Source organism: Mauremys reevesii, linkage group 19, assembly GCF_016161935.1.
Source record: "Mauremys reevesii isolate NIE-2019 linkage group 19, ASM1616193v1, whole genome shotgun sequence".
Classification (NCBI taxonomy): Eukaryota; Metazoa; Chordata; order Testudines; family Geoemydidae; genus Mauremys; species Mauremys reevesii.
The window spans coordinates 2,252,076-2,275,073 of record NC_052641.1 but is presented as its reverse complement, the minus strand read 5'-3'; the positions used below and the strand labels follow the sequence as shown (position 1 = coordinate 2,275,073).

The 22,998-nt window shown below is 46.8% G+C and overlaps 1 protein-coding gene across 8 annotated transcripts in view; it reads right to left on the bottom strand.

Moving 5' to 3' along the window:
• PNPLA7 (patatin like phospholipase domain containing 7) overlaps positions 1 to 22,998 on the bottom strand; it is a 363,329-nt gene that overhangs the window by 102,092 nt on the left and 238,239 nt on the right. For all 8 annotated transcript variants that reach the window (XM_039506224.1, XM_039506218.1, XM_039506223.1 and 5 more), the window contains 3 exons: positions 20,003 to 20,066; positions 16,796 to 16,964; positions 15,155 to 15,337 (listed from right to left, as the gene is read on the bottom strand). In XM_039506224.1, the coding sequence (XP_039362158.1) occupies positions 15,155 to 15,337; positions 16,796 to 16,964; positions 20,003 to 20,066 (416 nt within the window). The remainder of the gene's footprint in view (positions 1 to 15,154; positions 15,338 to 16,795; positions 16,965 to 20,002; positions 20,067 to 22,998) is intronic.

The window sequence follows — 22,998 nt, the reverse complement described above, 5'->3', positions numbered from 1 at the left end:
TATCTCCTCTTCCCAGACCTTTTACATGCCTTCAATTTGTATACTTTTCTATATCTTCCACATTTTCTATATCTGTATATCTGCTTTTTAGCATCTGTGGAACAATGCCTGTGTCCACCACTGCTTGGATCCTCATTCAGACCTTCATCTCCTGTTGCCACCGTTCTTACAATAATTTTCAATATAGGCTCGCCAAGTTCAAAGTCTCTAGTATGTGCATGGTACTGCTAACCAATTTCACACTTGTACAAATAAGTGCAACAACTTAACCCCAACCTCAAATTCTCCCATTTGTTTCAGAACACTGCTCCAAGGTCAGGCCCCATCAGCCTACCCTGGCCTTGCCCCTCTTCTCTGCTCCTCCCCTCGCTGAATGTTTGCCTCCACATTCCTTCATACTGTCTTGCCACTGCCCAGGCAAGCCCCACCTCGTCTGCAGCTCCAACTGCACAGAAAAATTCCCCTGTTCCTCTGCTTCATCAGCTCTCTTCCATTTCTTTTTATCTGAAAATCTCTCCCCTCCCCTGCATGCATCTTTTCATTCCTTTTTTCCTTCGGCCATTTATTATTTAACTCTGGGAAGCACCTGGAGACGCCTTTGGCATGGAAAACATTACACAAATTAAAGTTGCTTTAATTTTATGACAAGCACAGTGCAGCTGGGATATTGCAAATCTCTCTTATCACTTATGCAAATCTCACTCATCTGGATCAAGGTTCTGTTCCCAGAAAACAAAGGGACTAATAAATAGTGGGTTCAGGTAGTGGGGGAAGCCTGCTTGCTGGCTCTCTAATTACCTGGCAAAGCGTTGCCCAGGGAGAAGGGGACTCTCAGTACCTAGAGCCAAGGAAGCTATGGATACATTGAAAGCACTTTTGTACCCAGAATCTATTCAAAGGCTTTTAGGGTATCTTTACATTGGAATAAAAGGCCCATGGCAGAGCCACAGCTGGCCTGGGAGCCAAGGCTATGGCTGAGCTGGAGCAGAGCTGGGGGCAAAGCGGGGCTGGGCTCCTTAACTGAACTGGCTCGTTAGCACTGACCCCTCACTTGGTAAGGCAACTCCCATCTTTTCATGTGCTATGATATATATTCTGCTTACTATATTTTTCACTCCATGCAGCTGATGAAGTGGGTTTTAGCCCACAAAAGCTTATGTCCAAATAAATGTTAGTCACTAAGATGCCACAAGGATTCCTCGTTGTTTTTGCTGGCATCTTAATAGCTCACCATGCGTCCCATGTGGTCTGTTTACTGTATTTGTTCAGCTCTCAATATTTCAGGACAAAACAACCCTAAGTTACCCCACAACTCAAAAAGTAAAATCTTTCACATAAGAAATGGTTACTCACCCTGTGCAGTAACTGTGGTTCTTTGAGATGTGTGTCCCTACGGGAGCTCCAATCTAGGTGCACATTGATTGGAGATTTTTTATAGCAGTGTCCGTGTCACCTGTGCATGCATGCTAGTCAGTCTTGTGCCCTGTGCCGTTGCTATATAACCACCCTCATTTCCTTCTCTACCTCCAAGCTCCACAGCAGAGAACTCTGAAGCAGAGGGGAAGGAGGACAGGTAGTGGAATGTCTGTAGGGGGCCACATCGCGAATAACGACAGCGATTGCACAGGATGAGGAACGATTTCTTCTTCTTCCACCCTATGGGTGCTGCACTCTAAGTGACTTCTGAGCAGTTCACCAAAGAAAGTACAGCCAAACCAAACACAGTATCACAGCAGAGTTGTGAGTTATAGCATTCTGTTAGGTGAGCAAGTGGTGGCCTTACGTATTTCAGTAACGGGCACGTTCTTGAGGAATGCCATAGATGTGAAAATGGACCTAATAGAATGAGTGCATATATTCAAAGGTGTTAGAATATTGAAAGATTTGTAGCAAGAATTAATACAGACTGATCTCCACTTGGAAAGCCTTTGATTAGAGATTGCAGACCCTCTTGACTATCTGCTACTGAAGCAAACAACTTGTGGGTCGTTCTGAAGGACTCTGCCCAGTCCAGATAAAAGGCCAGGGCTCTCCTGACTTCATGGGTGTGCAGCAGTGCCTCCCGGTTATCTAGATGCAGTATGGGGTGGAAAACAGGCAGGTAAATGGGTTGGTTAATATGAAACTCAGAAGAAACTTTGGGTAAAATTTTGAGGGTGTTGCAGCATGGCCTTGTCCTTAAAAACTACTGTGAAAGGGGGCATGTAATCAGGGCTCCTAGTTCCTCAACCTGCTGCACCAACATGATGGCTATCAGGAATGCTGTCTTCATTGATAAATGGAGCAGTGAGCAGGTAGCTGTTGGTTCAAACGGGGGTCTTGTGAAGCATTTAAGGACTCGACTGAAGTCCCAAACAGGAGTAGGGCATTGGACTGGCGTGCAGAGGTTTCCAAGTCCCCTGAAGAATCTTGCTGTGATTGGGTGGGTAGAAAACCGTGATAACTGCCAGGTAAACTCTTATGGAGCTCATTGAGAGTCCCAAGCTTTTTAGAGTTCGGATATAGTCCAGTATATCCAGCAGCAACGAGGTCATTGGTGGCATATGTTTGAAGTCACACCAACAGAAATCTCGTCCATTTTTGAGAGTATGTGCAGTGAGTGGATTGCTTCCTGCTGTGCAATAGTAATCATTTTACATCCTCTGAGCAGGTTGCCTCTAATCCCGTGAACCATCAACCATGGTTTGAGACGAAGCTCTGCGAGATTGGGGTGAAGGACTGTAGTGAGGTGGTGTGGCTCTCTGCGAGCCTGGATGGGGAAGAGCCTGTCTGGAGGCTGGAGTGGGAGGAGCTAGGGAGCTCTGAACCCGCCCCCAGAGGGTCAGGCGGCGACCTGGAAGTATAAAGGCTCGCCCTCAGAGCTCAGCAAGGCCCCAGCCACTGGAGAGACCAGACGTCTCCAGCCTAGCCCGTGACTGGGAAGACCCCGCGGCCCAAGCTACAGGCCAGGACTGACCTGACTAGCCCTGCGCCTGCTACCCGGAGGAGTTGCCAGACCCGCCCTGTGGCCGCTACCCAGAGGAGTTGCTGGGCCTGCCGCTCACCCACTACCCTGGGAACCTATGGTGCTGGACCCCCCAGAGGACAACACCCTGACCCAGGTACTAACCAAGGGGCAGGCTGGAAGTAGCCCAGGGGCAGCCCACCCTAGTCTGGCTGCAGCACTGCCAGAGCCGATGTCAGTGTGTTGCGGCCAGGATCCCCACTGACTAAGCAGCGGGTCTTCTGCCGCTGCTAGGGCCCCGGGCTGGGACGCAGTGAAGTGGGAGGGCCTGTGTCCCCCCTGCCACCCAATTCATGGGTCTCCCCCTCTCCCTCCCCCAGGCCTTTTGCCCCGCCCTGACCCAAGGCCTGGGCTTCCTATTGCTTGTACTGTTACTGCTCAGCCCTGCCTGAGGGCCTGACTCACTGTTGCCCCGCCCTGACCCAAGACCTGGGCTTCCTGTCGCTTGTACTGTTACTGCTCAGCCCTGCCTGAGGGCCTGAGCGCCTGACTCACTGTTGCCCCACCCTGACCCAGGGCCTGGGCTGACAGTGCATATTTCAGTTACCGCAAGGGCTGCCGAGAGAGACCCATGGACAGACTAATTCCCCCAAACGTCAACTGCGGTTAGTGAGCTGGTGTGGCTCCCCACCACCCATCTCGCTTTCCTGGGACAGAAGATGAGGAGCGGCGTGGAGAGTGATTGAGAGCAAACGGCCAGCTGAATCAGGTAAGAAATCTGGGCCAGGTCGGAACTGTTAGGATGACTCTGGCTTTGTCCTTTTTTATTCTGAGCATAACTTTGGAGCCCAAGTGGGTTCCCTTGGTACCAAGGAAGCAGAAGCGCACTTCTTGCCACCTCGGTCTGCTAACAGTGCAATCTCTCTGGACCAAGGCTTTGCCATCTTTCAATCTAGTGATGCCCTGGGCAACAGAGGACCAGCCACATCGCAGGTACCTGACTGGAGAGCATATGGTGCCTAAGTGGTTGAAGAGACTGACAACCTTGTTGGTTTTTTTTGAGGTACATTCTCTACCTGATGATCTAGGGGCATGGGCCTTTAAGGAATTATGAGCGGAGTCTTGGGTCTTCCTCTTAGATGACCCAGAGATATGGGCCTCCAATATTGTGGAGGCAGCAGATTTGCTCAGAGACCAGAGTACAGGGGGTGTCCCTTGGCATAGGTCAGAAGCCAGGCATAGAGAGCGCTCCATCATGAGGAAATGAAGTTTTATCTCCATGTTTTTCCAGGCTCTTGATTTCAGCACCAGACAGCTGTAGCTCTCCTGGGCAACGTATGATTCCCCAGATGCAGTGGGAGTGCCTGTCACTTACCGGGAGCACCTCCTGGCATAACAGACAATGTTTGAAGCTGGGAGAACTACTACCTAGTATCCATAATATATAACACATATGAAAGAAAAATATATATTTTTTAAACTAGGACGCTTAACTACTACTACTTACAACTAATTAGTCGAATGCTAAGAGCTACTAAGGGCAGGTCTACATTACGGGGCTAAACTAACCTAAGTTTCGCAACTCCAGCTACATGAATAATGTAACTGGAGTCGACGTACCTTAGGTCGACTTATGGGAGAAACTCTCCCATCGACTTACTTTATGCTTCTCGTTTCAGTGGAGTACCAGAGTTGACAGGAGAGCAATCAGTGGTCGATTTAGCGGGTCTTCACCAGACCCACTAAACTGATCCCTGGTGGATCAACTGCCACACGTCAATCCCCTGGAAAATGGAAACAAGCCCTCAGACTATCTATTAACATAAGAAACGAGGACAAGTTGAGGAAATCTCAATGGGAACAACTGCCAGAGCTCCATCTAAGGTTGAGGTGGTTGAGGAACCAAGGGTGCTTCACCCACACAGTGCTATATAACAACGGCATGGGGGATAAGGCTGACTAGAGCACACATGCAGGCCAAAAACGGACATTGCTGTGATAAATCTTTAATCAAAGGCTCATGGGATGCTAGAAAACCTCGAGTGGAGCACCCATAGGGACACTACTAGAAGAAAAACAGAAGTTTTCACTCATGCATTAACACTTTCCCTCCCACCCAGTATAGAAGAAATCAAGCATCTGATAAAAACATGAAGAGAAGCAGGAGATTCATCTGTTTCACAGCAAAATGAGCAATTGGAAGGTCCTGCTAAACACCTGATGAGCCAACACAGCAGCTCTTTACTATTTAATTACTGAGCTTAGTAAGATTCTTGAGTTCCTTCCTGATGAAAAATTGCAGCATGCAAGACGTAAACAAAAGCAAATGATGCTTCCATAAGCTGCATTCAGAGTTCATAAGCCAAAAGGGGGGAAGGCAGAAAAATGGTAGATGTGGACAGCAGTAATCACAGACATGATGTTACTACAATATTAAGAGTCTGGGTTTTAATACAAGCAATGATTTTAATGCCAGTGCTGTCAACAGTTGCATTTGCACAACTGGTACTGTCTGCATGTAGGAGGTAAAGATCATAGGAATATTATGACTCGCATCTGATGGATGGGTTTTCTCCTGGAAGATCAGGAGGCAGATCAAAGCTGTTCATATTGCAGTGTCGAAGACCCACTCACAAACCCCCATCCAGAAGGCTGTAATTTACACAGCTAAAAATAATGAAAGTTCCTTTTTAAAGTATAAAAAAATTGAAATGTGTACATTTGTTTCCCTCTAAGAATGCTTACATGTTAGCATTAATGCTGACCAATACAGGGTGGGCCACAGATAGTGCACAGGCATAATTGAAGACAACTAACTTACAGGCAAAAGCCAAATATTTCTCCTCTTCATTGATATGTTACCTAATCCCTTACAGACACAATGCAATTAGGAACAGATCCAGATGGACCTACAAGAACCATCCAAGCAGCAACAGATGAGGGGGATTGGCCCTTAATCAGTGGCTCTGAATCCTGTACGTGGCAGCAGAGATCCATATGAGAGAGGTCAATCGAAGACATGTAGTCTCCCGGGTGAACAGGTGCCAGAAGAGATAACAGTGTACCCATCCACCGAGAGCTAGAGCCTGTTCAAGGATTTCAGGTTCCCAACTGCTCTGAAGCCTCTGATTTTTTTTGATTTTTTTTTTTTTGGTGAGTCTATGAAAAAAATACTTTCCACAGAAAGTTATGGATGGGGGAACATGCTTTATAGCTCTGATATTCAGACGATGCTGAACGGCATGGTGGCAGTGTCTGGGTAATCCTTTGACCCTGTAGCTTGCAAGTACCTTGTCAGAGGATAGGAGCTAAAGGAAATTAAAGGTTGCAACCTCGGATGATTGTCTTTAGCACTCATTTGTCCATTATGGAGAACCATGTGGAGAGGGGGGTGAACCAAAGGACAAGAAGGCACAAACATGTCCTCACCCCTCCTTCCTAGTCATGGCTGACAGATTACGCCTTCAGACACACAGAGAATTGGCTCAGCTTGTGTCACTAACAAAATCATTAAACAAACTGAGCAGGATTTTAATTTTCTTTTAGATGTCATAATCAGAGTGTAGCCCACAAACTTGTTTCCTTCAACATTTCAAAACAAACCAATGTTAAGGGATGTTACCCTCCCTGGTATTTACAGAGGGGACCTAGGTCAACAAATAAGCTAAAGAAGGCTTGCCAGCCAAACACATGGAAATAATAACATTTTGCACGGCCACATTTTTCATCTATAAACAGAGACAGTGAGGCAAAGAAGAGAAGGACAAAATATTAGGCATATAACCCACATTTAGGTACTAAAGAGAGGTGGCCTAATTTTCAAAGTTGAAGAGCACCGAGAGCTCCCAGTGTAATCAATGGGATAGAACTGATCCCTAAATGAACAGCTAACTAGAGCTGAAGCTCTCTCACTCTCTTTCTAACACTACAGCAGTTTATCTACGTTAAAGATGGACCTGCCTGCAAAATAAGTTACTTCTTCTCTACAACTTCAACTAGGCAGAATCCCATGATACACAACCAAGCTTCACATTGATGCCATTTCCAATTGTTCTGACATTTTGTTACAAAACCTGGAGGCTGGGGGAATTTGTAAGAGAAACAGCTACTCAGCCTTCACTGTATTAAGGTGGCCACCAGTTTTGACCACATGTTTAAAAGGCTCCCTCTTCCACTGAGTTGAAAATGTGCAATTGCGCTGCATGACAAGATACTGGGGTTTGTTTTGCTGTGGGTGGTGGTGTTTTGGGTTGGTTTGTGTTTCCCAGATTTATAGGATTTAGGTGGGAAGCCTATGACAGATACAGAGGCAGCAGTTTTAGTGACCCAAGCAGTGGAAGACACAATGAAGATGACTGGATGTGGAAGCTGCAGTATGTACATGATCCTGGAGGGGGTACCTGCAAAGAGTTTTGTCTGCATGAAGTGCCGCCTGATAGAGCTGATGGAAGAAAAGATCCGAGGATTGGAGAAACTCTGGTCGAGTTTAGAAGGGGGTTCGAGCGGATGATGGAGCAAAGACATGATGAGGCTGAAGGGAAAAGCTCAGACTTGCAGATGGAAGCAGGACCAAAGAACTCTGAGGGGAGACTGCTGAGTGAGGAAAGTGGACGGTGGAAGCATGTGACTAAGCGAACCAGGCAGAGGAAAAGACGGGCTAGTGAAGGAGCAACAGAGCTCAGGCACAGGTTTGCAGAGTTGGAAAATGAAGGGGCACAGCAGGTGGTCGCTGAAGGTGAGAGAGCAAGGAAAAAGAGAAGAGCAGCTAGCCCTATAAGGAGAGGGGAAGAGTCAATGGAGATGACACCAAACATGAGCCCCAGGAGGATACAGGATGGGTGGCAGAGGATTGCAAGGGTGAATAGGAATCGAGAGGACTTGCAGCCAGAGGGAACAGGGGACAGACCAGAGAATCACACCATCATCAGGAAAAGGCAAGTCTACGTGATTGGCGACTCCTTACTGAGAAGAATAGATAGGCCTGTAACCAGAGCTGATCCAGAGAACAGAAGGGTGTGCTGTCTGCCCGGTGCTAAGATACGGGATGTGGACCTGAGGCTGAAGGGGATCCTAACAGGAGTGGGAAAGAATCCGCTGATTGTCCTTCATGTGGGAATGAATGATACGGCTAGATTCTCACTGGAACGTATCAAGGGAGACTATGCCAGCTGGGGAAGACACTTAAGGAAATCGAGGCTCAGGTGATCTTCAGTGGGATTCTGCCTATTCCTAGAGAAGGGCAACAAAGGTGTGACAAGATTATGGCGATCAACAGATGGCTCAGGCAGTGGTGCTATAAAGAGGGCTTTGGGATGTATGGCCACTGGGAGGCATTCATGGACAGAGGACTGTTCGCTTGGGATGGACTTCACCTGAGTAGGGAGAGAAACAGACTTCTAGGATGGAGGCTGACACAACTGATTAAGAGAGCTTTAAACTAGGAATTGGAGGGAGATGGTTGGGAGATGTCCAGGTAATCTCCACACCGGATTTTAACATTGAGAGGGAAGAAAATGAAGCAAGAAAGGATACTGTCGTGGGTAGGAGAATGGACATATGGAGGGAGGATACTGTAGATACAATTCTAATAGGTGATACTGGCGGTAGAACGTCTGGGCCTAATTGGGTAAAGACTGTGAGTGAAGCCAAACAGCAAGAATTAAGATGTTTGTACACCAATGCGAGGAGCCTAGGTAACAAAATAGAAAAACTAGAGTTACTGGTGCAGGAAGTGAAACCGGATATTGTAGGGATAACAGAAACATGGTGGAACAGTAGTCATGACTGGAATACAGGTATTGAAGGCTATGTGCTGTTTAGGAAAGACAAAAATAAAGGCAAAGGTGGTGGAGCAGAATTGTATATCAATGATGAGGTAGACTAAGGAAATAAGAAGGGATGGAATGGAAAAGACAGAGTCTGTCTGGGCAAAAATCACATTGGGGAAGAAAGCTACTAGAGCCTCCCCTGAGATAGTGCTTGAGGTGTGCTATATACCGCCGGGATCTGATTTGGATATGGATAGAGACCTTTTTAATGTTTTTAATGAAGTAACTACTAATGAGAATTGTGTGATCATGGGAGACTTTAACTTCTCAGATATAGACTGGAGGACAAGTGCTAGTAATAATAATAGGGCTCAGATTTTTCTGGATGTGATAGCTAATGGATTCCTTCACCAAGTAGTTGCTGAACCAACAAGAGGGGATGCCATTTTAGATTTGGTTTTGGTGAGTAGTGAGAACCTCACAGAAGAAATGGTTGTAGGGTACAACCTTGGTTCGAGTGATCATGAGCTAATTCAGTTTAAACTAAATGGAAGGATAAACAAAAATAGATCTGGGACTAGGGTTTTTTATTTCAAAAGGGGTAACTTTAAAAAATTAAGGAAATTAGTTAGGGAAGTGGATTGGACTGAAGAACTTGGGAACTAAAGGTGGAGGAAGCCTGGAATTACTTCAAGTCAAAGTTGCAGAAACTATCAGAAGCCTGCATCCCAAGAAAGGGGAAAACATTAATAGGCAGGAATTGTAGACCAACTGGATGAGCAAGCATCTCAGAGAGGTGATTAAGAAAAAGCAGAAAGCCTAAAAGGAATAGAAGATGGGAGTGATCAGCAAGGAAAGCTACATTCTTATTGAGGTCAGAACATGTAGGGATAAAGTTAGAAAGGCCAAAAGCCATGTAGAGTTGGACCTTGCAAAGGGAATTAAAATCAATAGTAAAAGGTTCTATAGCCATATAAATAAGAAGAAAACAAAGAAAGAAGAAGTGGGACCGCTAAACACTGAGGATGGAGTGGAGGTTAAGGATAATCTAGGCATGGCCCAATATCTAAACAAATACTTTGCCTCAGTCTTTAATGAGGCTAATGAGGAGCTTAGGGATAATGGTAGGATGACAAATAGGAATGAGGCTATGGAGGTAGATATTACCACATCCAAGGTAGAAGCCAAACTCGAACAGCTTAATGGGACTAAATCAGGGGGCCCAGATAATCTTCATCCAAGAATATTAAAGGAACTGGCACATGAAATTACAAGCCCATTAGGAAGAATTTTTAATGAATCTGTAAACTCAGGAGTTGTACCGTATGATTGGAGAATTGCTAACATAGATCCTATCTTTAAGAAAGGAAAAAAAAGTGATCCAGGCAACTACAGGCCTGTCAGTTTGACATCTGTAGTATGCAAGGTCTTGGAAAAATGTTGAAGGAAAAAGTAGTCAAGGACATTGAGGTCAATGGTAATTGGGACAAAATACAACATGGTTTTACAAAAGGTAGATCGTGCCAAACCAACCTGATCTCCTTTGAGAAGGCAATAGATTTTTTTAGACAAAGGAAATGCAGTGGATCTAATTCACCTCGATTTCAGTAAGGCATTTGATACGGTTCCACATGGGGAATTATTAGCTAAAATGGAAAAGATGAGGATCAAAATGAAAATTGAAAGGTGGATAAGGAACTGGTTAAAGGGAAGACTACAACGGGTCGTACTGAAAGGTGAATTGTCAGGCTGGAGGGAGGTTACTAGTGGAGTTCCTCAGGCATTGGTTTTGGGACCAATCTTATTTAATCTTTTTATTACTGACCTTGGCACAAAAAGTGGGAATGTGTTAATAAAGTTTGCGGAGGACACAAAGCTGGGAGGTATTGCCAATACAGAGAAGGACCAGGATATCATACAGGAAGATCTGGATGACCTTGTAAACTGGAGTAATAGTAATAGGATGAAATTTAATAGTGAAAAGTGCAAGGTCATGCATTTAGGGAGTAATAACAAGAACTATTGTTATAAGCCAGAGAGGCATCAGTTGGAAGTAACAGAGGAGGAGAAGGACCTCAGAGTATTGGTTGATCACAGGATGACTATGAGCTGCCAATGTGATATGGCTGTGAAAAAAGCTAATGCGGTCTTGGGATGCATCAGGTGAGGTATTTCCAGGAGAGATAAGGAGGTGTTAGTACTGTTATACAAGGCACTAGTGAGACCTCATCTGGAATACTGTGTGCAGTTCTGGTCTCCCATGTTATAAGAAGGATGAATTCAAACTGGAACAGGTTCAGAGAAGGGCTACTAGGATGATCTGAGGAATGGAAAACCTGTCTTATGAAAAGAGACTCAAAGAGCTTGGCTTGTTTAGCTTAACCAAAAGAAGGCTAAGGGGAGATATGATTACTCTCTATAAATATAACGGAGGAATAAATACTAGGGAAGGAGAGGAATTATTTAAGCTCAGTACCAGTGTGGACACAAGAACAAATGGATATAAATTGGCTATCAGGATGTTTAGACTGGAAATTAGACGAAGGTTTCTAACCATCAGAGGAGTGAAGTTCTGGAACAGCATTCCAAGGGGAGTAGTGGGGGCAAAAGACATATCTGGCTTCAAGACTAAGCTTGATAAGTTTATGGAGGGGATGGTATAATGGGATAGCCTAATTTTGGCAATTAATTCGTCTTTGACTACTAGCGGAAAATACGCCCAATGGCTTGTGATGGGATGTTAGATGGGGTGGGATCTGAGTTACTACAGAGAATTCTTTCCTGGGTGTCTGGCTGGTGAGTCTTGCCCACATGCTCAGGGTTTAGCTGATTGCCGTATTTGGGGTCAGGAAGGAATTTTCCTCCAGGGCAGATTGGCAGAAGCCCTGGGGGGTTTTCCTCTTCCTCTGCAGCATGGAACATGGGTCACTTGCTGGAAGATTCTCTGCACCCTGAAGTCTTTAAACCATGATTTGAGGACTTCAATGGCTCAGACACAGGTTTGATACAGGAGTGGGTGGGTGAGATTCTGTGGCCTGCATTGTGCAGGAGGTCAGCTAGATCATCATAATGGTCCCTTCTCACCTTAAAGTCTATGAGTCTATATGTACTGTGCAACTTCTTGGGAAAGATAAAGTCATGACATACCTTCCTCCTGCCCAACCTCCTAAAAAAATAAAAATAAAATAAAATAAAAAAATAAAACCACAAAGTATCAAAAAATGAACAGGAAGGAAAACATCAAATGTTGAACTCAACCACTAAGAAAATGCAACTAGTTGCAACTAACCATCAGAAAGCCTCATTCTTGTATTCCACAAAGAAGTTCCTCAATTTATGCAGGATTTCAGCCTGCTTGGCTCTCTGCACCCTCTCCTCAAACACTGAGAGCCTTCTGATGACACTAAGGGCTTGTAACAGGGTTACTGAGTCCGACACTAACGCAGCATCCTGTCACTCTACCACCACCACGCTATATTAATTGGGACCTAACTGGAAGACAGATAGTTGGCAGAGGAGACCAATTAACTGAATAGAGATACAGCTGAGGGGCTAATCGGGCAGAAGTATCCCCTCAGCTAGGACAGGGGCAGGCAAACTTTTTGGTCTGAGGGCCACATCGGGTTTCCGAAATCGTATGGAGGGCCAGTTAGGGGAGGCTGTGCCTCCTCAAAAGCCAGGCGTGGCCCAGTCCCCGCCCCCTACCCAACACCCCTTGGACTCCTGCCCCATCCAACCCCCCATTCCCTGTCCCATGATGGCCCCCTGGGGACCCCTGCCCCATCCACCCCTCCCTGTCCCCTGACTGCCCCCTGCCACCCCATCCAACCTCTCCTCTCATTCCTGACTGTCCATCCGGGACCCTGCCCCCATTCAACCCCCTATTCCCCGCCCTCTGACCGACTCAACCCCTATCCACACCCCTGCCCCCGACCACCACCCAGAACTCCCCTGCCTTCTTATCCAACCCCCCTGCTCCCTGCCCCCTTACCGCGCTGCCTGGAGCCAGCCACGCCACCACGCAGCACAGAGCACTGGGTCAAGCTGCGGCCAGGGCTGGCTCCAGGGACCAGCGACAGAAGCAGGTGCCTGGAGCCAGATTAGGGGGGAGGGATAGCTCAGTGGTTTGAGCATTGGCCTGCTAAACCCAGGGTTGTGAGTTCAATCCCTGAGGGGGCCACCTAGGGATCTGGGGCAAAAATTGGTCCTGCTAGTGAAGGCAGGGGGCTGGACTCGATGACCTTTCAAGGTCCCTTCCAGTTCTAGGAGATTGGTATATCTCCAATTATTACAAATTTTTTTTTTATTACTGGGGCGGCCAATAGAAACAGGGAGCACTCCGTCCGTTATTGGAGCAGCATTTCGGCGGCAGCTCAAGCGCCCCATTTTAGTCTTCGGTGGAAATTCGGCAGTGAGTCCTTCACCCCGTCTCTTCCTCTTTGGCGGCAGCTCAATCAGGTTTTTGGGTTTTTTTCCCTTTGCTGCTTGGGGCAGCAAAAAAGCTGGAGCCAACCCTGGCTGCGGCGCGGTGAGCTGAGTCTGCGGGGGAGGGGGAACAACAGGGATGGGACCAGGGGCTAGCCTCTAGGGCCAGGAGCTCAGGGGCCGGGCAGGAGAGTCCAGCGGGCCGGATGTGGCTGTAATCTGCCCACCTCTGAGCTAGGACTATGTAAGCAGGCAGGACGGTAGTGCTGGGGGAGAACAGAAAGCCTTAAGAAAGGCTGAAGCAGGCAGAACTAGATGCTGCTACTACAGTTCCCTTCCCTAGAAGCGAGCAAGGAGGGCTGGCTATGGACGGATAATAGATGTAAATATCACTACTGGCTGTGGCCTGCTAGAAGAATACAAGGAAAATTGGTGATGAGAGACCTAGGGTGGGTGCGGACTGTGATTAAGGCCTGAAAGGACTCTCAGGGGGACCACCCCATGACAGGGCTACATAACAGTTCAAGTGATCTCTCTTGCCATCCATCTCCAGCCTCTGACAAACAGAGGCTAAAGCAGGGGTCCCCAACGCGGCGCCCGCGGGGGCATCTTAATGCGCCCACATCCTGGCCCCTGGGAGAGCACCTGCCGAAATGCCGCAGTGGCATTTTGGCGGGGATGCCACTCGATGACGACGCTTGTCACCGACAAGTGACGTCATTGAGAGGCGTCACTCCCAAATTTCAGCAGGGACACCTCTCAATGACGTCGCTTGTCGATGGCAAGCGATGTCATCGAGCAGCGTCACCGCCGAAATGCTGCCGAAATTTGGCGGCATTTCGGCGGGTGCTCCACCGCCGCAGTGGTCCTTCGGCTGGCACCTGCCAGCTAAAAAGGTTGGGGACCACTGGGCTAGAGACACCCTTCCTGGCTAATATCCATTAATGGACTTAACCTCCATGAATTTATCCAGTTCTCTTTTAAACACTGTTACAGTCCTAGCCTTCACAACCTCCTCAGGCAAGGAGTTCCACAGGTTGACTGTGCGCTGCGTGAAGAAGAACTTCCTTTTATTTGTTTTAAACCTGCTGCCCATTAATTTCATTTGGTGACCCCTAGTTCTTGTATTATGGGAATAAGTAAATAACTTTTCCTTATTTACTTTCTCTACATCACTCATGATTTTATATACCTGTATCATATCCCCCCTTAGTCTCCTCTTTTCCAAGCTGAAAAGTCCTAGCCTCTTTAATCTCTCCTCATATGGGACCCGTTCCAAACCCCTCATCATTTTAGTTGCCTTTCTCAGAACCTTTTCTAATGCCAGTATATCTTTTTTGAGATGAGACCACATCTGTACACAGTATTCAAGATGTGGGTGTACCATGGATTTATGTAAGGGCAATAAGATACTCTCTGTCTTATTTTCTATCCCCTGTTTAATGATTCCTAACATCCTGTTTGCTTTTTTGACTGCTGCTACACACTGCGTGGATGTCTTCAGAGAACTATCCACGATGACTCCAAGATCTTTTTCCTGATTCACTGTAGCTAAATTAGCCCCCATCATATTGTATGTACAGTTGGGGTTATTTTTTCCAATGTGCATTACTTTACATTTATCCACATTAAATTTAATTTGCCATTTTGTTGCCCAATCACTTTGTTTTGTGAGATCTTTTTGAAGTTCTTCACAGTCTGCTTTGGTCTTAACTATCTTGAGCAGTTTAATATCATCTGCAACAGTTATACATATTCACTGGCTCCAACAGATCAAAACCCCTGCATACATCCTCCAGTCCCTAAATCAGCTGTAAACCAAGGATCTCTACTAGGTTTCTACAATGAATTAGGTCCTTAGTTAATGGAGACAATATCTTGGTAATACCTTTCCCAACTGCAGGTCACAGCATGATGCACTGACATTATCCCAGGTTATCTTTAATGAACAGTAAATGTGGTGCTAGTTCTGAAAATGCTGACAGAAGACCAACACACAGAGGCAAGTATCCCTTACCAGCTTGGGCAGGCTCCTCCTGGAGAAGACTCGACGAGGACAGCAGAGGTGAAGATGAGCTGAGCACCAGCTTCTCATGTTGAGCCACTCCACAGTTCGGCAAGGGAGAGGCCCATCCTCTTTATGGAGCAGGACCAGCTGCTTCTGGGCTCGAACTGCTGTGTTCTCCAGCATCGTTTCTAGCTGAAGCACATTACACTCACACAGTCAGACAATCAGTTATCCACTAGTACAGGGCCAATCTAACAGAGTACAGTACTTCTTACAAAAATACACCATCTCTACTTTCCTCCACATGCCCATCTTGCTCCTCACCTCATCTGCATGTGCAGAGAGCTGTGTACATGTGCACACTAGGACAAATCAGACAAAGGTAATTTAGGCTAATATATTTTCACCTTCCTTTCACCTTGCATTTATAGGACTACTCTTAAAGTTAGCCAGTTAATTTTTCCCTGCTAGAAGATTAGCAGGAACTTATAAAGAGCCGTTTAAAGGAAACAAGTTGAACACTATTTCCATAGAATGCCTACTGTACACCTAAACAAGGTGGACATATGATGCTCATTGTTGCGTTCCAGGGAGGCCCCGGCCCTCCCAGGGTGCTCTGTAAGAACGAGGCCCACACACACTGTGAGTTATTGGCTTTAATGAAGGTAAAGTGACACATCCGCAACGGGGACTCCAAACGTTGCTGTCACTGAGGCGGGGAACCCAGCGCCCTACAACTCGGCCTGGTTCGGAGTCCAAAAGCAAACACAAAGCATGCTCATATTTATACAAACAGCAGCAAACCAGCTCATACATAATGCAATAGGAACTCTCCACCCCCCGGGGCCGCCCCTTTGGCCAACAGCCTAGGGGCTTGCCACGCAGCAATTCCAGCCGGTTACGGCAGGTTAAAACTAGCATGCTGTGTCCTACAATAACCGGAGGCTGAGAAAGCGGAACTGCCTAAGCTAGGCCGTAACAAAATCTTCCGTGGTTCCCTAGCCTCCTACATTCATATAAAATGAAATCTACTCCCAAGCTGATATAAAGTAAAGTTTAAACATGCTTACTGTGTTCTCAGCCTATTTTACATGAGGACACTTTTCAAATATTCTTTTCTCCTTCTTCCATTCTTTACTTTTCATTATTATCATAGCTTAACTTACAGCACTCCCATTCTCCATCTACTCACTAGTTCTGTTCCAAGGCTGAGACAAGCCAGGGAGGTGATGTACACAGATACTGCAGGTGGTAGGTTTCCCCAAACTCCCAGGAATTCAAAGAAACTTCCAGGGAAGGTGATAATCAAAGAATATTAGGGTTGGAAGGGACCTCAGGTCATCTAGTCCAACCCCCTGCTCAAAGCAGGACCAATCCCCAGACAGATTTTTACCCCAGTTCCCCAAATGGCCCCCTCAAGGATTGAACTCACAACCCTGGGTTTAGCAGGCCAATGCTCAAACCACTGAGCTATCCCTCCCCCCATCAAATAATGATAATGTACATTTCTCAGCCTTTTGATTGCACTATTTTATGCCCAAGGGGTATCAAATCCAATACAACAAAAAGCCAGAAAAAGGCCTCAATCACACAATAGGTTGTTTTGCAATTTTGCCCCCACCCTCAGATAAAAAGAAAGACATTTCGCACCTCTCCAACAGTAGGCTCCTGTTCTCCCAACCCTACTATTAAGATGCAGTCTGCCTGTCGGATACAGCGCTGTGTCCAAGGAGTAAGGGTGCTGTCAGACTGGTAGAGCACAATACGGTGAATATCTTCCTGCTGCCCCAGCCAGCTAGAGAGCCTGTACTCATGGATACTGGGGGACACAAACAAATAAAACGATTACGATCAATTCACAGCAAGAATTCAGCCAGAGTGGAGGACTGAGTCCAGAGAGGAAATGTTGGAGGCTATAAACAGAAGCTGGGGTCACCCAAACATTTTTTAAATGGGACGCGTCTAATGACTGAAAGGACTGAAATCTAACCTACCTAAATATTTTTTTTTAAACCACTGTCTTCCTAATCATTGGGGGCAGGGAGGAAGCATCTGTCCCTCCACCCACTGCACCTCTGCTATAATCCCAGCTGCTCAGCTCCACTATCATCTTGGTATGGGAAAAGCCAGTCTGGGAAAAAAAAGGCCAAACCAAATCTTCCTCCATCCTCCAAGTTAAATGTGAGACACTCTTCACATGTGAATAAGAAATTAATTCCCTTAACGTTCCCACACAGCCAAAGCACCCTCCCTGCAGCCCTCTCCCCTATGCTACCTCTGAGGATGCTTTCGGTGCAGCTGAACCCTGGCCACTGCCCATATCTAACAGTGCATGTTCCTGGGATTGTAATGTTCTCTGGGGTGCAGAGCCCCAGATCATGTGCACTTTGAATGCAATGCCACCAGAGAAGCTCTGCTCTGCAACAGGGTCTTCAAGAAGTGAAGGAGGAAGGTTGGCAGTTTTAATAGGGGACATGGAGGAGGTGGAAACCAGAGCCTCTGAGAGGGAAGGACAAACAGGAACATTTATAAAGTTTGGATCAGCATCGACAAAACTTCTAAAACCTTCAGGGTTTGGCCACAACCTTAACAAATCCAAGGCTAAGCTACTCTGCAGTTATCACAGGCTTTGCAAAGAAGCAGCACTGTTCTTCTGCTTTAATCTTGTAAACTAGTAGGGTATTGCAGAGCCATTGGCCATTATCTGAAAAATCATGGCGATCGGGGGAGGTCCCGGATGACTGGAAAAAAGCTAATGTAGTGCCCATCTTTAAAAAAGGGAAGAAGGAAGATCCAGGGAACTACAGGCCAGTCAGTCTCACCTCAGTCCCTGGAAAAATCATGGAACAGGTCCTCAAGGAATCAATCCTGAACCACTTAAAGAAAGGGAAAGTGATCAGGAACAATCAGCATGGATTCACCAAGGGCAAGTCATGCCTGACTAACCTAATTGCCTTCTATGACGAGATAACTGGCTCTGTGGATGAGGGGAAAGCAGTGGATGTACTATTTCTGGACTTTAGCAAAGCTTTTGATACAGTCTCCCACAGTATTCTTGCCAGCAAGTTAAAGAAGTATGGGCTGGATGAATGGACAGTAAGGTGGATAGAAAACTGGCTAGATGGTTGGGTTCAACGGGTAGTGATCAATGGTTCCATGTCTAGTTGGCAGCCGGTATCAAGTGGAGTGCCCCAAGGGTCGGTGCTGGGGCCGGTTTTATTCAATATCTTCATTAACGATCTGGAGGATGGTGTGGACTGCACCCTTAGCAAGTTTGCAGATGACACTAAACTGGGAGGAGTGGTTGATACGCTGGAGGGTAGGGCTAGGATACAGAGGGACCTAGACAAATTAGAGGATTGGGCCAAAAGAAATATGATGAGGTTCAACAAGGACAAGTACAGAGTCCTGCACTTAGGACGGAAGAATCCCATGCACTGTTACAGACTAGGGACCGAATGGCTGGGCAGCAGTTCTGCAGAAAAGGACCTAGGGGTTACGGTGGACAAAAAGCTGAATATGAGTCAACAGTGTGCCCTTGTTGCCAAGAAGGCTAATGGCATTTTGGGTTGTATAAGTAGGGGCATTTCCAGCAGATCGAGGGATGTGATCATTCCCCTCTACTCAGCACTGGTGAGGCCTCATTTGGAGTACTGTGTCCAGTTTTGGGCCCCACACTACAAGAAGGATGTGGATAAATTGGAGAGAGTCCAGCGGAGGGCAACAAAAATGATTAGGGGGCTGGAGCACATGACTTATGAGGAGAGACTGAGGGAACTGGGATTGTTTAGTCTGCAGAAGAGAAGAATGAGGGGGGATTTGATAGTTGCTTTCAACTACCTGAAAGGGGGTTCCAAAGAGGATGGATCTAGACTGTTCTCAGTGGTAGAAGATGACAGAACAAGGAGTAATGGTCTCAAGTTGCAGAGGGGGAGGTTTAGGCTGGATATTAGGAAAAACTTTTTCACTAGTAGGGTGGTGAAGAACTGGAATGGGTTATCTAGGGAGGTAGTGGAATCTCCTTCCTTAGAGGTTTTTAAGGTCAGGCTTGACAAAGCCCTGGCTGGGATGATTTAGTTGGGTTTGGTCCTGCTTTGAGCAGGGGGTTGGACTAGATGACCTCCTGAGGTCCCTTCCAACCCTGAGATTCTATGATTCTATGGTATTGCCATTTTCAGGAATCCTGCTCTCAGAACCAAAGCTGGGCTAGAAGGTCCAGTTGTAATGAGCCTTTACCAAAGTTGCTATTGTAGAATCAGGTAAGACACAGGTTCTATATTCCCAGACAGGCCGGCTGGATAAGGACATTCACAAGCAATACACAATACTGGAAATTAAGCTATTTGAGCAGAGAAGTTAAGTGAAAAGAAAGCCTAACACATTTGTAACTGACAAGCTTGAGAAGTTCCTCATATCTGGGTTCAGTCTATGTCTCAGCTAACATTTCCAGGCTCTCTTACCCATTTATTTTCCTGCTATTTGTTCCATTAAATACACACACACTGAAGAACCAGGATATGCCTCTACCTAACATTAATCAGACATTTCATGACATTTTTACAAATGAATGCAAAACATCCACTCATTCAAGGACTAGGATAATTAACCTGACACCTATTTAAAAAGCATATGCTTGACAAGTGAAAAAATGAGAGTCTGTGGAAAATAAAGTTTTAAAAAAACAACTTAGCTCTATTTTAAAAAGGTTAATATGCCTGACTTACTTTTTGATGGGAATGTAAATATTTTAGCAAATGGTATTACATTCCCCATGCTGAGTGTGTGATTTTTAGACAAGTGCATCTTGGGCCTTGCTTAGCATTGCTCGGTAAGTACTGGGTCAAGGGAAATGGGTACCTGTCCAGTGCAGCAGAACCAAGCCGCTGTTTGATATTATCACTGGTGAGCAGCAAAGCAGGACCTAAGAAAATAAAAAATTGTTATACACAAACGCCTGCAGTCTGGTTGCTGACAAGTCATTCAGAGAAAAAAGAACATACACACTACTTTATCAAAAGGCAGAATGAATCCACATTATTTCAAGATCTTAAGGGACAACAGCACTGACCCAGTGGTTCTCAACGCATGGCCAGTGGGATGCTTGTGGCCCAATCAGTGCACAGCTGCGGCCCACGTGATATCCTCAGGGCCATACAGGTATGTATATTGTGTGGATGCAGCCCACATAACACATAGAAAGCTGTATATACAGCCCACAATGGTAAATTGGTTGAGAACCACTGGACTAGAGTCAACGCAGAATAGAAGGGTTGGCTCCTGCAAACAGCTCTGACAAAGCACTTCCATAAAAGCACATAAAAGTTTGTTACAAGGAGGAGGGAGAAAAATTGTTCTTCTTAACCTCTGAGGACAGGACAAGAAGCAATGGGCTTAAATTGCAGCAAGGGCAGTTTAGGTTGGACATTAGGAAAAACTTCCTAACTATCAGGGTAGTTAAGCACTGGAACAAATTGCCTAGGGAGGCTGTGAGATCTCCTTCATTGTAGATTTTTAAGAGGTTAGACAAACACCTGTCAGGGACGGTTTAGATAATACTTAGTCCTGCCATGAGTGCAGGGGACTGGACTAGATGAGCTCTCAAGTTCCCTTCCAGTCCTGTGATTCTATGATTCATGTTAACCTACAATGACCCCCTACTATAAACTCCCCAAGCCCCAGAGCTTTGCTAATGCACATCAGTCCTGACTAGAGCTGATCATGAAATTTTCAACAAAACAGTTTTTTCGATCTGAAAATGCAAATTTGTCAACACAGAAACTTTTTGCAGCCATGTACCTGTTTATTTTATATTTTGAAATTTCTGGTCAAAATGAAAGAAAGAGAGAGCAAGAGAATTTATCTCATTCAATCCAGAGATTTCAACCTGGACCTTCCACATCCCAGGTAAGTGCCCTGACCATCAACCAAGCTATTGGCTGTTCTCCATTGTCACTGGCCAACCAGCCCATGTTGTTCTAAATCAGGCTGTTTGGCCACCTAGGTCAGTCAATCTCCTCTTCTCAGGGGTGGAATTGAATACCCATGTTCTCCACCAGTTTGTAATGGTCCCCATTCAGGGTCTGATTGGGAAGCGTGGCCTAGTGGTCATGGCCAAAACCTCAGACTGTCAAGGGGGTTGTGGGGAGGGGAGCCTAGGCCCTTCCACTTCACCAGGCTCCGACCCAGGGCCCTTTGGGCTACCAGTAACCTGGCAACCAAGGCTACTTAAGGCTGTCCTCCCTGGGCATCTTCCTCTCGTCTCCTCCCCGGGGTCAGCTCAGTCCAAGGCCTTTGCCTGGTAGGAAAATCCAAATAAAAAAGAAACAAGAGGGAGTTGCCACTGTCCAGGGCCACAGGATACTTCCCTCTCTGCTTGTCTCTAGGGAGGGTCCTCCCTTCTCTCACAGAGGGCCCCTTTGGGCAGTTGTGTCAGAGCCAGGGCCGGCTCCAGACCCCAGCACGACAAGCACGCGCGTGGGGCGGCAGTTGTCGTCAGGGGTGGCAGATTGGGCCGGCGGACCTGCCGCAGTCATGCCTGCGGGAGGTCCACCGGCGCCCCGGGACGACTGGACCTGCTGCAGGCATGACTGCGGACGGTTCGCTGGTCGCGCGGCTCAGCTGGACCTCCCACAGGCATGACTGCGGCAGGTCCGGTCGTCCCGGGGCTCCGGTGGACCTCCCGCAGGCATGACTGCGGCAGGTCCGGTCGTCCTGGGGCTCCGGTGGACCTCCCGCAGGCATGACTGCGGCAGGTCCGGTCGTCCCGGGGCTCCGGTGGACCTCCCGCAGGCATGACTGCGGCAGCTCAACCGGAGCCGCCGGACCAGCCAACCGTCCGCAGCTGCGGGAGGTCCAGCCGAGCCGCGCGACTAGCGGACCCTCACCAGTCAAGCCAGCGGGAGGTCCGCTGCTCCCGGGGCTCCGGGGCGTCTCCCGCGCATGACTGCTTGGGGCGGCCAAATATGTAGAGCCGGCCCTGGTCAGAGCCTGTAGGTTTCACTCTGCTCTGCTGGATCTGTGGGCTGCAGGTCTGCTCACCTTCAGCACTGCTTGCCAACTGAGCTAATTCGCTGCCTTTTCATTCTTCCAGCAGATGGAGCATTTGCTGCAGGTGTGGAGGTGCAGGGTGGCTGAGCCCAAAATAAGCCCTTAAGCCCTTGTTGCTTAGTGTGGGGTTTGTACACCTCATCACAGTCCCTAAATCCATGACCTTGCACTTTTCACTATTAAATTTCAACCCATTTCTGTTACTCCAGTTTTCAAGGCCATCCAGATAGTCTTATATGACAGTCTGGTACTCCTCCATATTGGCAATACCCCTCCCAATTTTGTGTCATCTGCCAATTTTATTAATACACTCCCACTTTTTGTGCCAAAGTCATTACAAAAATGTTAAATAAGATGGGTCTCAAGGCCAGTCTGTGAGGAACTCCAATAGTAACCTTCCTTCGGCCTGGCAGTTCACCTTTCAGTGTGACAGTGATTTTTGTGACATGAACAAAAATGTTCACCAGGTATGTGGATTAAAAGCATCAAACACCTTTCTCAGTTGTGGAAGCCCTGGTTTCTAAGAATGACAAGCTAAATCATTGAACCACCTATTCCCCATAAGATGGGCACTGAGGGCCTCCCTCCACAGGCATTGGGGCCTCCCTTCCTCAGATGGAGTTCTAAAGATTTCCATAAGCATTTTCCCTGTTCAAATCCCCAACAAGGCTTTATTTCCATGTCACCATCCTCCAAGCACAAAAAAACAGCAATGGGCAGTCCTTCACCATATGTCAGTGTTGCTCCGAAATTGGACTATTGGGTCATAATTAAGGTCTCGCACATGGACAGTAGAACAGCACCAT